This window comes from Xenopus laevis, chromosome 1S, assembly GCF_017654675.1.
Source record: "Xenopus laevis strain J_2021 chromosome 1S, Xenopus_laevis_v10.1, whole genome shotgun sequence".
In the NCBI taxonomy this organism is placed as follows: domain Eukaryota; kingdom Metazoa; phylum Chordata; class Amphibia; order Anura; family Pipidae; genus Xenopus; species Xenopus laevis.
Window position 1 is genome coordinate 174,994,654 of NC_054372.1, and position 15,346 is coordinate 175,009,999.

The 15,346-nt window shown below is 39.9% G+C and overlaps 1 protein-coding gene across 2 annotated transcripts in view; it reads right to left on the minus strand.

Moving 5' to 3' along the window:
* pik3r1.S (phosphoinositide-3-kinase regulatory subunit 1 S homeolog) overlaps positions 1-15,346 on the minus strand; it is a 51,723-nt gene that overhangs the window by 19,937 nt on the left and 16,440 nt on the right. Inside the window, exon 1 of one of the 2 annotated variants that reach the window (XM_041574330.1) lies at positions 2,740-2,927. Within the exon in view, the coding sequence (XP_041430264.1) occupies positions 2,740-2,884 (145 nt within the window). The 5' untranslated portion in view covers positions 2,885-2,927. 2 annotated transcript variants of the gene reach the window in all.

Below are 15,346 nucleotides of genomic sequence, written 5' to 3' on the forward strand. Positions count from 1 at the left end.
GTCCCTGCCAACAAAACTCTAGTTAAAGGTTAAACTTTGAACAAACATTTTATCAGATAAGAGTCTGAACTGATGCTATACATAACACCTCTGTCCACAAATCAGTAGGAGTTTCCATCATTAAAAAGGTAAAGTGCAAAATATTACCGTAGTAATAAAGTTTCAGATTAACCAACATTATAAGATGTGGCACTTTCTAACGGCAACAGGTAGAGGGAGCCACACACCACTTCATACAGCTCATTGCGCACTTAAATGATTAGGTGAGAAGGCTGGGAATTGCAGCAGACACTGGCTGTATTCATAGGATATTTACCTTTAAACTTAAAAAATAGGAGGAGGACGTGAAAAGTCTGACCTTTAGTGGATAGTAACATTAACCTAGAAAAAATTGTTTATCTTGAAGGTTTAAATTTAAAATGTAATAGCAGAGCGCAAGCTGGAACATCCAATCTTCTCAAAGTCTTCTCTCTATAGTTTCACTTAGCAGCACAGGTCCCAAGAAAGCCCAAAAGCTTCAGCTATTGCTGCAAGGGGACAGTGATCACCAATGTGATTGCTGGACGTACAATGAAGCCCCAAGCAAACTGCTATGGCGGATGAATTTTGCAACCTACAAATCAGCAAAATGCAAGCCCTCCAGCAATAGCCAAGTTACAGACTGAATGGCTGAAACATGCTGGGAGCTGGAGTTCATGCACAGCTGGAGTGTCACAGGTTGCGGGTCTCTATTATAAAATAATGGCTTTTGAAAAGGATGTTTATAGAAAGTGATCTCTGCTCAGCTTCCAGCAAAGGACATCTGTTTCTTTAATAAACATCCATTTATTTAACAACTGCACAAGAGAAAGACCATTGCTGTTTAGAATAAATACATCTCGGCCAATGGTAAAGTCTGCATTCAAGTGTGATGAGCAGACTGTCCTGAAACAAGCCAAGTCTGTGTGCCAGCTTCCCAGCAAAAAAGTAAGGTGCGGCCTCAGCCATCACTCTGCAACAGCAGCTTCCAGCATGCAAGTGAACATTCCTTTATGCCGTCAACCAAAAGATACAAACGTTGCCCAAAGACATACAAACCGCCCAAGAGAAACAAAGTTTAACTGAGACACTATCAGACTACAGAAAGTTACAAGGAACGGACTCTGCCTTGTGATCTATGGACCAGCAAGTCAGACATTTCCCAGGCAGGCTCACAGCTACTTGTACACAAAGAAGTCATATAGTGGATGGCACAGGTATGCACAAAGGGTAAACGACAGACTTTCTGGACAACTGGCTTATCTAAAATACCTTTAAAAAAAGATGATCAATCTTCAAGAGAAACAGAATAAAACTAAGGGTCAGGGCACACAGGCAGATTCGGGGAGATTCATCGCCCGTCGACAAATCTCCCCGAACTGACTCCCCTGCCTTTCCGCCGGCTTAATGAAAATCGCCGGCGGGATGGCACTCTGATCAATTTGTTTTCCAAAGTTGCCCGAAATTGCATCACGAGGAAATTTCGCGCGACTTTGGAAAACGAATTGCTCCTCCGGGAAGGTGGTTCAGGAAGATTACTTGCCCCTAAGAAGAGGAGATTTGTCGCCGGGCGACTAATTTCCCTAAATCTGCCTGTGTGCCCTGACCCTAAATCTCTGAATTATTCAAACTCAAATCAGCAGTAGTACTGTGATCAATTTCATAATGTTAGCATGGACTTTAAACCAGTCCAGGAATCAAAAGCATGCTCTGCTGGGACAAAGGACAACAGAGTAAGTACAATTCAGACAAGCATCTCCCTCTCGGCTAGGGTTGCCAACTTCCCGTTATTTTACCGGCTTGGTCGGTAAAAATGATGGTTGATCCCAATGTTATTAAAAGGGAAAAATGATAAATATATAGGAAGGCTGGTATTTTTTTCTGGAAAAGGTGGCAACCCTTCTCTCGGCCCATATACTCCTATGCTCAGAGACCTGCACAATCAGCAATGGAGCCAAGACCAAAAGGCAGCATATATACAGTTATTTAACAGAGATGGGCGATTGATGGAAAATACCACATGCAGGATTATTGAATGCAGTGATGAAAATATAAATGTAAAGTGCTGGGCAAGGGCTGGGAGTTGTAGCTGGAGGAAGGGATAGTCACCTATAAAATTCTATTGCTCATACAGCATTAAACAGGCAGCCAATTGAAACTTAACTAAAAGTGGTTCGGTATGAGGCTACAGGTTTGCTCCAAGCACAGTTTGCAGCCAACATACTAGTGTCAGGAAAAAGCCCAAAACTGTAAAGGTATGCAAGCTCCCATCCAGAAGCTGAAGGACTCAAGCAAAGGGCTCATTACTTCTCCACTTTGATGGGTGGTTCTAAATGGAATTCATACTAAAAGCAGTTTAAGCAAACAGTCAGCTGTAAATGCAAATGTGGAATGCTGAAGAGAACAGCTGAATGGTGCCTTTTCATTAAAGGAGGCAGGCAGGAAATGATAATTGCTGAATTGTGGAAAATAGCACCATTTTTGGCAAGTTAGCAGCTGAACGAAGCATGAATTCATGGAAAAGAAAGAAGGCAGGCCATTATAAAAGCAGCGGCCTAAAGAATGAATAGCATGCTCACAGTGTACGAGCAGGAAACCGGAATACACTAACACACACATTCTCTGCTTCACTGGGTTTTTCTTTTTTTTGCCATCCTGTGGATTGTCACACCGGTGGAGATGCATGGAACACTCAATAAACAGCAAGTCAGGCATTTGTACCTGCGATTAAAATCTTTGCTTGCTTGCAGCTATGCTGGAACACCGCCTGCAGCTTTGGAGCCCCAAATCCTCCTTTGAGAAACTTAGCAACTTTGTTGATTCCTTTGCTGCAGTCCACAATCAGCTTTTCACTGAGCGCAATCATTTTGCCCCCTGGGTGCAGATGCCAGGCACAGTATAGATAACCATCAAAAGAGAAGCTCCTTGCTCCAACAGGAGGACAAGTTTGCCTAGTAGCCACCTCTAGCAGCTAGTAGAAAAAGCAGCTGATGACACGTTAACCACGCAGCATTTTCCACCGAAGTCTATTTTTACTTGCCATGGAGTGACAGCAAATCAGATTCCTCTTGAGCTCTTGATGCCCTCCAATCCCCTGGCTCCTGGGGACACAGAAAGGCCAGAGCCGACGGCATGCATTGAAAGCCCTGCCAACATAGCGAGAGTGCAAGACGAAACCAGCTCACAGCTGCACCTTTTGGAGAGGTTTTCAGCAGAAAGATTTTATAAAGCTAATACCTGGCATTAGCGAGTGGAAACATAAAGCTTCTATATTTGTTCCAGACATATATATATATATATCTGAGCCAAATCCCTTCTGCCAGCTATGGCACGAAGAGCTTATATGAAAAACTCAGAAGGATTCCCATTCGCAGAGATGCACTTTTGCAGCTCTTCTCTGTGATTGTTTTAGTGCAAATCACTATAAAGTACATAAAATCACATTAAACCTGCAATACATTCAGCAGTGAGTTTCTCTACCTATCTCCTGTGCTCAGTTAAATGCATAAAACATTGTTTAAGTACAGGCTTGTCCAGGAGTAGTTCGTTTTAGTTGGCAGCTTATTGGCCCGTGTGTGGGGCCCTCCGACGGGCTTCCGCGATCGATATCTGGTCGAGAGTCGGGCAGATGTTGATTGGGCAGGGGTAAAAATCCAGTTGGATCGCGGACCGCATCTGTTCGCTGATGCCGTCCTGTGATCTGACCGCCTGTATGATCGGATCAGCCCGATATCGCCCCACCTCAAGGTGGGCATATCAGGGAGAGATCCGCTCGTTTGGCTGATCTCTATGTGTATGGCCACCCAAAGACATCAACCCAAATTCAGTTCTATGAAGGGACTGCATGGCAGTAAGAGGATATTTATGTCCTGCTAATTAAGGTGGTGGCCAAACACTGGCAGATTCTCCATGATATCCAATATCTGCCCACCAAGTGGGACAGATAGTTTACAAAATGGCCATACGCTTGGGCAGTATGGGAGTAATTGGCCAAACTTTCTAACCTTTTCAGAGCATGCTTTAGAATACAAAACAGAACTGGTTCTGGACACCAAACAAGTCTCCGACACATCCTCCAATGCCTTGGCTTTGCGGCTTGTTTCTTGTTTTTAATTTAAAAAAAAATTAAATCCTTACTTAAGCTGTTAAAAGTATCATTTTTAAACTCCTATTTATACATATATTTAATACTAATCTACTAAATCCCGCACAATCTATACAGTCCTTTTCTGGGGAGCCGAGTGTATATTCAACCCATGCCAAAAGAACCCTATGAGTACTGCTTTTTTAATTAGCGCCTAGTTAAAGAGCAAGTGCAGGTGAATGGTCCGGGAGGTGTTGTACATCATGTCCCGACAGCTTCAGCCTGAGTAACTTCATGAATTATGAGCTGTCATGCACTTTTTATCGGCTATAGAATATACTTCTTAGAAATGGGAGCTATAAATAAGAACAGATGGCTTTTGTTGGCTCCAATCAAAGCTCAAATGCTTTCTGGAAGGAAGCCCTGTGATGAATAAGTAGTTGTTTGTGGAACTGCCCCTTACATGGATGTTCTGATTATTAAAGAGAAAGCACTGCATTAAAAAAAGAATTCAAATTTGTTGTACTTTATTACGTTTATAAACATATGTTTATTTTTGGCCTCGTCTGAACCACATAGGAAAACTGAAAACAGCTTTTGTAAATATAGAGACAGACATTACTGCATATTTATCTCATCACTTAATAAAGTACTGGATCCTCTCCAAAGATTTGTTCGAATATCATACAAGTCGAATAAAGGTGGCCATAGACTTAGAGATCCGCTCGTTTGGCGACATTGAAGTGGGCGATATTGGGCTGATCCGATCGAGGGCCCAACAAGCGGATCAGAATGGATCCGATACGGGCGGTCGGAGACGCACAGATGCGGCCGCGATCCAACAGGATTTTTAACCTGCCCAACCGAGATCTATCAGGGAAGTCTGTCGGATGGCCCCACACATGGGTCAAAAAGCTCCCGACGCAATCTATCGGCAGCCTTTATCGGGCCATGTACGGGTGCCTTTAGTCAGAAACCCAATTTGTATATTAAAATTTGATTCTAGAACCAAATCCTAAATTTTTTTTGCATCAAGTGATGCTTGGTGGGGTTCTGCAGATGAAAAATTCCCAAGAGCAGATACTCTACTCCCTATGTGCTTATGGGTAATGTGATACTAATTTATATAAACCCCCTTTTATTCATTTACAAGTGCCAAAGGGAATGGTAAGGATCATGCAAATTTAGCATGAAGGGCTTATGAATATCAGCAGCTTGTCATTTTCAAGATAATTATTGCTGTTCTCTTGCTAAGTTTGCCGTATAGATATATCTATCTCAGTGGAAAGAATTTAGGAGCCTCCCCCCCACCTTGACAGGGGCTTCTGATCTCAGAAATGCCAACACAAGAGTGCTATATAGCTTGTGCATGCAAAAGTGTTCTCAGAAGATGACTTGCCTAAGGGTAGACATGGAGGCCACTCAAAAGTACTTGGCAAGTTGACAAACTCAGGCAGGTCAAGCCAGGCAGTCAGTAGCCTTATATTTATACACAATTTGTCTGTCCTCAAACCTCATCTCGAGGAGGAAGGAGATGTTTATTTCAGATTTTCCAATATAAAGCTACCCCAGACACATAAATAATATCCTACCATTAATTCATACAGAAGTCTAAAGGTGGCCATATGCGGGCCGATAAAAGAGTCGGCATCGTATTGGCCCATGTATGGGGCTCTCCGATGGGCTTCCCCGATCGATATCTGGCCGAAAGTGGGCCAAATGATGATCCGAGAGGACTAAAAACCCAGTCGGATTACTGCCTCGTCTGTTCGTAGGGCCCAACGATCGGATCAGCCCGATATCGGCCACTTCAAGGTGGGCGTATCGGGGAGAGATCCACTCCGTTGGTGACATCGCCAAACGAGCGGATCTCTAAGTGTACGGCCACCTTAAGACTATTGGTGGTAAGATGATGGCGCCAGACATACAAGGGTTTTGGAAGGATACAATGAGAATAAAAGCATTTCCTATGTATTCTTGTTCATAGTACAGTGGAATAGAAAAGGGGATAATCCAAAATGGAGGCGCACATTTATCAAGGGTTGAAATTCAAATTCACGTGAGTTTCTTTTAAAACTCCTATAAACTCCCATGAACTCAAAATTAGACCAATCAAAACTTATTATAAAAATCTAATTTTATAAACTCGGGTGAATAGGATCGACCCGAAAACTCGAATCAAATTTTAAAAACTCAATTCTCCAAAAAAAACCTGAATGTAAGGAAGGCTGTGAACAACTCATAATTGATCCCTGGACCGTCTCTCACAGACTTAAACAGCAGTTCGGCAGGTTTAGGTGACGAATAGTAAAATTGAGTTCTTAAAGGGCCAATGTATGAGAAATCTCAAAAATCTAATTTGAATTCTTTGAAAAACTCGAATCGAATCTGAATAACTCCCTAGTCGAATTTGACAGTTTCGACCACAAAAAAAAATTTTCAATTCGAACCTTGATAAATCTGCCCCATAAAGTCAAGGCAAACTAACCCCACTGAAGGCTTCTCATAGCAGCACACACCTGTTACTTGCCATTTGTTGTAATGTCCAACTGGAATTGCTTGGGACACATGTTGACCTGCCAGGCATTTTCATGACCTGACCTGGCAAGGGATCACACACACACAGATGTCATTTTACACAATCTAGCCCTGACATGTTGCACGTTGGACAACTGTTCTGTCATATAGATTTGGGCAATAAGGACAATGCACATATTTGTCATCAGGATCTTCTTAGGGGAAATTCTAGTGATCACCCCGAGTCTCTGGCAGCAGATTTGCATTACTAGGGTTATGCCGTAAAGGGATATATGGAGGTGCTACTTGTAGGTGGCAGTAAAAATCCCACTGGACAAAGGGAAGCTAAAGCAAAGCAATCTTCTTAGGACAGGCCTTCATCCTTCCTATTAGGAGTCAGGAAGGAATTTTTTCCCCTTCTGAGGCAAATTGAAGAGGCTTCAGATGGGGTTTTTTTGCCTTTGTCTGGATCAACTAGTAGTTAGGCAGGTTAATAAAAAGTTAAAAGGTTGAACTTGATGGAAGTGTGTCTTTTTTCAACCTAACTTACTATGTAAACTATGTAAATATTATAAATCCATTGACCGCAGGAGCAAACAACTCCAGGTATGAAACAACCAACTAAATCAGCCAATATAGGGCCAATTGTATCAGCTATGTAAATCTGTGAATACAGATAATTTATTTGCATATATCTCTCCTATGCTAAAATTCAAGCAGAAAGCTTGGGCTTAAAGCTAATCTCATCACAACTAGGGTGGCAACCTGGTAAAACAAAGATCTGAAACTCAGTACATTGCCACTGGCATCTGGTCATAATAAAGTTGGTGTTAATGAGATGATTAGAATGAATAAAAATCTGCAATATAAGATAAATAGAGGTATGGGGCCTGTTATCCAGAATGCTTGGGACCTGGGGTTTTCCGGATAACAGATCTTTCTATAATTTGAATTTTCATGCTGTAAGTCTACTAGAAAATCATGTAAACATTAAGGGGCAGATCTATCAAAGGTCGAGGTGAATTTTTGAATGAAGAAAATTTGAGTTTTGAGTTATTTTTGTGTACTTCGACTAGGAAATAATCCAAATTTGATTTTGAAAAAGATTCGAATATCGAAATTTATCATGTACTGTCTCTTTAAAAATTCGACTTCGACCATTCGCCATCTAAAACCTGCCGAATTGCTGTTTTAGCCTATGGGGGACCTCCTAGAACCCATTTGGAGTCAATTGGTGGACTTTGAAAAATCAAAGTTTTTTTTTGGGAAAAACTGAATTGGATTCGATTGAATGTGCTATTCCTTCGATTGGTACGATTAAAATTCGGCCGTATACGGACCTATTCGACCAAAAAAAAACAAAAAAAAAACTGACTTAATTTGGGCTGGTCTTTTTGAATTTCGAAGTTTTTTCAATTTGAAATTCGACCCTTGCCCCTAAATAAACCCAATAGGCTGGTTTTGCTTCCAATAAGGATTACTTATATCTTATGTGTGATCAAGTACAAGCTACTGTTTTATTATTACAGAGAAAAAGGAAATCATTATTAAAAAATTGGATTATCTGAATAAAATGGAGTCTATGGGAGACGGCCTTTCCATAATTCTGAGCTTTCTGGAGAACGGGTTTCCGGATAAAGGATCCTATACCTGTGCAAAGGAAACGCCCAGATAATAAATAAATACAGTCCACATGTAGTTTTCTTAATGGACTTGTATAAAATCATGGAGCAGAGGTGCAGCAGTTATATTTAGTTTTGTTAGAGCTGCGGGAAGGTGGTGTGCCAGTCTGATAATAACACTACATTCATGCGGGAGGGAAAATAACTGGGACTTTATTTTTTCCAGGGCATCAATTCGCAGCCTTTGTATCCTGCAATAAGTAGAAAATACACCCCTTGCAATGGGCCTCACGCTTAGCATGTGCATGTTTAAACTGTATCTAAGGGCTGCCTGCTAGATTGCACCCCCTTGTGAGTGTGAGATAAGAGACTCGGAGAATATCACATGGGTTCAGCTGCTGCCACATGGCACGTACATGGTTAAGGGAGACATCGGAGAGATGTAAACGGACAAGAGCGAAAAAAAAAAAAAAGCAATAATAAAACCAGTTAGTCCAATAAACCAGTGGGGCACCTCTGCATGTGGCCAAAATTGTCGGCTTGAGTTCCAGGTTTACTCACACCAAAAGGAGGTGAAATCATCCTCACCATTAAGCACCGGCCAAGAACATTACTGGAGATTTCTAGATTTTCCACCATCACTGACTCTGGAAGGGAACAGAGTACATATTTTACTACTGAAAAGCCATCATCCAAAGCCCAGGACAACAAATTGAAACCACATTTTATTCAGCTTTTTTTTCCCAGTGAAATGTAGCTTCCTCTAGCCACACAGAAAATAAAATATCGGCTTTCTTTTTATTTCTCATAGCAGTAAAGTGGGCATATTTCCCCCTGGCACGCTGCATGGCTGCCTCACACTCAGCCCGAGATTTAAAAGAAGAAAGAAAAAAAAAAACTGTGGGGGGGGGGAGAAGGTCCATTTGCCAAGTTGAAAAGCAGTCTCCTCAGGCGATTAAATAATGAAAGACACATGTGCTCGCTTGCACGAATCTGACAGTTGAGAACGTCGACTCGCCTTAACTGTTGCACAAGAGCTGCAGTGGGGGAGGCGAGCGGCGAGTTTAGCTACATCGGGCAAACGAAATCTAGCGCCAATATGCAAGTGATAAAGAGAGCTCGCCAAACCTTTTCCACAATGGTTGATCGAGAAAGATATATAGATATATATATATATATATATATATATATATATAGATAGATAGAGATATATATATATATATATATATATATATATATATATATATATAGATATATATATATAGATATATAGATAGATATATATAGATATTGATACATGGAATAGGTGCTACTCAAATCGCGTCTCCATTCCTTACATACCTGAAGGCATTTTTCTCTTTATACACCAGTGTATGTATATGTATATATATATATATATATATATATATATATATATATATATATATATATATATATATATATATATATATATATATATATATATATATATATATATATATATATATATATATATATAGAATACACAAAAGCTATGAATATCTTGTAAATTATATCCTTATAAACGGTGAGTTCTGATGTCATCAGTTATAAACGGTGAGTTCTGATGTCATTTCTGTCACGTCTCACTGAAATGTGTGTATTATAATAAAGTACCCCCAGTTGTAAAATATGAGGATATTATAAGTTACCTCGGAGTTCCATGACCTGTATAAAAACGCTCGTCCTTCGGCCTCGTGCTTTTATATGGTCATGAAACTCCTCGGTAACTTATAATATCTTATATTTTACAAGAGGGGGTACTTTATTCACTATATCTATATCTATATATATCCTGACGACGGTTCAAAGAGAACCGAAACGCGTTGATCTGGGGTAGTTTGTAAAACTCCAATAAAACTTCTATTTCATGATACCAGTGAGTGTTCCTAACTTCATTTACTGTATGCTCTTCATGAGGAGCACCCGGGACTCGATGGATTGATGGCGAGTGCCGGTTAATAGTATGACTATATATCTATATATTTTGTGCAATACAGGTATGAGACCTGTTATCCAGAATGCCTGGGACCTGGGGTTTTCTGGATAACGGATCTTTCCATAATTTGGATCTTCATACCTTAAGTATACTTAGGCATAAACAACAGGCTGGTTCTGCTTCCAATAAGGATAAATTATATTTAAGTTTGGACAAGGTACTGTTTTATTATTATAGAGAAAAAGCAAATTATTTTAAAAAATTTGTATTATTTGGATAAAATGGAGTCTATGGGAGATGGTCTTTCTGCAATTTGGAGCTTTGGGGATAATGAATTCCATACCTGTATAGCTATTAAAAGAGATGGAAAGGCCAATTTACTTGGGGGTGTCAAAAGTTAGGCACCCCCAAGTGATTGTATTTAGTTAACTGAAACCCCGGGCAGCAGAAATCTGAACCGGTCCGGGGATTCTTCCAACGAGCATCATGAAGCAATCGGCTTCTTTCTTCAAATTTCCCGGGGCAAACGCATGCACAGTAGAACAAAATAGTCAACTTCATTAGTTTGGCTTTTCACGCTACTGCGCATGCTCACTCGCACAAAGAAAGAAGAAGCCGGAAGCTCATCAGGTTTTAGGTAAATTATGAGATAGAAATTTAACAATATTCAGCGGATCACTGTGGCGCACCCTAAGCAGCATGGGGAACCCTATTGGGGCATGTGTCATTGGTTATGAATCCCCAGAACAGAGAGCTGAGGGGCCAGTGTGGGTTGGAAATTATATAAAGCACATCTAGAAGAATTCACTAAACTGGTTACATATTTAATCAAGAGATAAACATGAATGGTGTAAAGAATACCGAGTAAAGCAATGGTGGAAAAAGGCAGAGGGTATTGCAATTGCTATTTACTTCATTAAAGAGCAAGCAGCTCTATATGTGGGTTAAAGGAAAACTATACCCCTTGAACAATTGTAGGTCTCTATAAACCTATATTGCACATAACAGCTCATATGTAGGGATGTGCGAATTGTCGCCAAAAATTAGCAGCCGGCGAAATGTCGTCAACGCCCATTAGTCTATGAGCGTCAAAAAAATTTTGTTGCGCGGTGAAATTTTCTTTGACGCGCCTCTTTTTTTTTAATGCAAAACAACATTCAAGTCTGAGGGCGAAACAAGGCGAAAAAAATTCGCCCATCCCAGCTCATATGTAAAACCCTGCTTCATGTAAATAAACTATTTTCATAACAATATAATTTTTTTAGTAGTATGTGTCATTGGGTAATCATAAATAGAAAACGGACATTTTAAAAAATAAGGGCAGCCCCCTGAGATCCCAGGATTCACGGTGCATACAAACAAACCATACATGTTATGTCACATGAACAGACAGTCTGTTTGCTTCCACACTTCTTCCTGTTACAGTTAGAGCTGCAGTATTTCTGGTCAGGTGATCTCTGAGGCAGCCCACAGACCATCACGAAATGGTGGTTCAAGGCAAGAGATGTAAAAGGCCAATATTTACTTAAATATATATTCCAGTGTGGCAAGATTCTTTAATATGCCACTTAATTTGATATAAAGCAGAAACTTTCAGTCAGGACAGATTATCTGGGACCAGACTTACAGGAATATCAACTGAAAAGACAATACATGGTCAGTTGCAAATAATATGCCTGAAATCCACCAAAAACAGATAAACTCCGGATATATGTGGCCTGCTTTAAAATTAGGATGCAAACCCTGGCCTTAGGCCATATTCATAACCAATATAACCTCTGCTATAAAAAAAAAAACCAATGAAACTGGAATCAGTGTAAAAACAGTAACAACGCACATCAGTTCCCAAATCATTAGATACCATGGAAAATGCTCACGTCAGCATATCAGCGAAATATACGTTTAATGGCTTTCCATTTCTTCTACATAAAAACTAAGAGTAATCAGACATGTAACTAGTAGTTAAGATAACAGCTAGGATTAGGTCTGAATGTTTCCCAGGCTACATACACTATCATTATTTAAACACTGTTTGTGTGATCAAGCAGTCAACCCAGACATTACTTATCTGCTTATTATAAAGTCATTAGTGAGATTACTCTACAAAGACCACATCATTGTGACTTTTATGCTTACTGTATAGGAGGGATTGCTTATACAGCCTGATTCAGCAGTCATTCTGCATACAGAGAATTACAGAGAATTTTTATTCCCCAAACACTGCCAATATGTAGGAAGGAATATTCAATGCCAATATCATTTTATATATATATATATATATATATATATATATATTACAATGCAATCCCTATAGCACCTGACCTGAAAAATGAGGCACGTAAGTGGTATATTGGCCAAGTGAATGAATTCCATTCTATTTGTAAATTTGAATGTTTCAGGCCAGGGACTCATGCTGCAAGCTATGAGCTGGGAGTGGTGGTTTTGGACGGGTCTCCAAAGGACTGATATGCCAGTAAACTGTTAAAACTGTTTTGTGTGTCGTATTAGCTGAAACGGCTTCCATGCTACATGGAGTTAAAATCCTGCCACTATAAATATACATTAAAGGAGAAGGAAAGCTACCAAGGCAGTTTATTGCAAATAGATTAGCCACAACAGTGCAAAGCAAGAAAACCATTTTTATTCTTTAGAAATTCTTTTCCATACCAAAGTAAACAGCTTTAGACACGGTCTCTGTTTGTTTAGGATAGCAGCTGCCATATTAGCTTGCTGTGACATCACTTCCTGCCAGAGTCTCTCCCTGCTCGCTCATAGTGCTGAGCTCAGATTACAGCAGAGGAGGCAGGAAGAGGAGCAAACTGAGCATGCTCAAGCCCTGCCCTGGAGGTTTAAGCTGAAAACAGGAAGTCTGATAGAGAAGCCCATGTGTACACAATAGAAGGAAAGAAAAACGGTTACTTTTGACAGAGGACTCTGAGCATTTTACTTTGAGTTTACTAGTGTATTCAGATAGACCTTTCTGATAATACTTACTTAGTTTTAAACCTTTCTTTCTCCTTTATGTTGCTTATTTAATGTTCTTTTAATCAGTGCTGCAGGAAAAACACCAGTCCAGAAGGCCATGGCAATGGACCTTACTAATACGAATATTTCAGGGCTGTTTATATGTAATACAAGGGATATGTTAATACGTCTCCATGCTAAAACTAATTTTATCCAGATGCATGCATCTTGCCTACTTTCAGTTTTAATTTTAATCCCCTTTCATGAACTAGAAGTGAAGAAAAAAAAAAGTAACCACTAAAAAGAAGTGGTCAGTGTTCGCTCTCTCCTTCAGTTGTTATAGGAAGATCCCTATATGAGAACCAGAGAGGTGACTTTGCTATCATGGTGTACTTATCTTAATACAATGCCCATTATAAGAGTTGGTATGATGACAGTTGCACCTACTGACCAATGACGATCTATAACAATTGTGAAATTAGACCTTATTGTATCCCAAGGCAGTCTGGTAGAGCTACCATGGAGGTGTCAAAGATTTGAAAAGGGGCAAAAGTACATATGGACAGCATACAAGCAATACTGGGGCATTCAGCATCCTGAAAGCAAGCTGAGTCAGGGGCCCACGAGTTGCAAAGGGGGATTTCTGGGAAAAGCCAAGACACATGAGAGCCCTATTCATGAACTAGTTTAGCAAGCAGTATAGCAGTTGCAGAAAAACCCAAAATCAAATGCCTCTAGCAAAGATTCTATGTAGTTAGTAGTTGAATTGAAATGATTCCCGCTCTTCATTTCCAAGTCCAGGAAAAAGAAAAGCAGTCATTTAGGATCACTTCTCTGTGGAAAAAGAAATGGATTCTGCCCTTTTCTATAGACATCTGGCTTTGGAATGCAGACTGTGAATGTGCAGATTGGGATGTGGGGGGAGTGAAAATGTTCTCGGCAAGTGTTCTGAAAAGTACTGCTGCCACCACACTTCATTTCCTTCTTGAAAATATGTAGTAGGAAGGCAAGAATACAAAGCAGGTGGGGGGAGAGACAGAGAGAGAGAGAGGGAGGACCTGGAAGATAATGGGGAAACCACACATTATAAAGAATACAACCTGAAGCTCATGTTTAAAAAAAAAAAGAAAAAAAAAGGTGCATTATGGGAATTAATGAAAATGAAACCATTCCTGGTAAAACAGCATGACATTCTCTAAACTTGACTTCTGTCACCACTCCAAAAAAAGATTTTACTGCATCAGTTGGGAGAAATTGACAACTGAAATTCTTACGAAATAACTTACAGATTCTCCGTTTGCGCTTCTCTTCAGAAACGGCGACAATCCATCATGCGGAACTCGATTTCTCCTCCCTGCCTTCATCTATAGGAGATAGCCAGGGAGGAGAAATCGAGCCCCACACGATGGATCGTCGCCATTTCTGAAGAGGAGCGCAATCGGAGAATCTGTAAGTTATTTCGCAATAAAGACTTTGTGAATTTAAAGTTTAACGTGTTTTTTTTCCTTATGTAGAAAGGAATTTTTCTTAAAAATTTTTTATGTTACTGGTCTTTTAAAGTGAAACTGTATTTTCTAAGTTTTATTGCTTGGGGTGGTGGGAGCGCATAGCTAGTATTCTTGGTCAGACCCAGCTGATAGAAGGGGCAATCTTGCAGGAAAGAACTTGGAGAATTGCAGTTGTCCCTTTCTCCCAACTGATGCTATAAAATCTTCTTTTTTTTTTTTACAAACTAATTTGTTTAAAAATGTTTTATGTTACTGGTCCTTTAAAGGGGAATGACTGTAAAAATTAAAAGTTAAAGTGGAACTATCGTGAAATTTAATAAAAGCTTCATCATAATGAAGTAAACTTTCTAAATACAAACAATTAAAAATTCTGCATGGGTTCTAAAATAATCATGTTTATGTTCACTATCCCTTCTCTTCATTCTGTCTTCATGCAGCAATTGGGTGTCAGATATTGACAGTTGGATCCAATATATCTTATAGGGGGCTTCCTTTGCTAACAGATGTATTAGAGCTCTCTCAAATAACGGATTCCGGTACAAACGAAATAACTGCCTTTTGCACAAATTCTGCATGTAGAGAGACATCATGTCTGGTGATTAAAATAGAGTGAGCTCTAATACATCTTCTAGGCAAAAGGAGCCCCCCTATAAGATATATTGGATCTAAAGCTGGC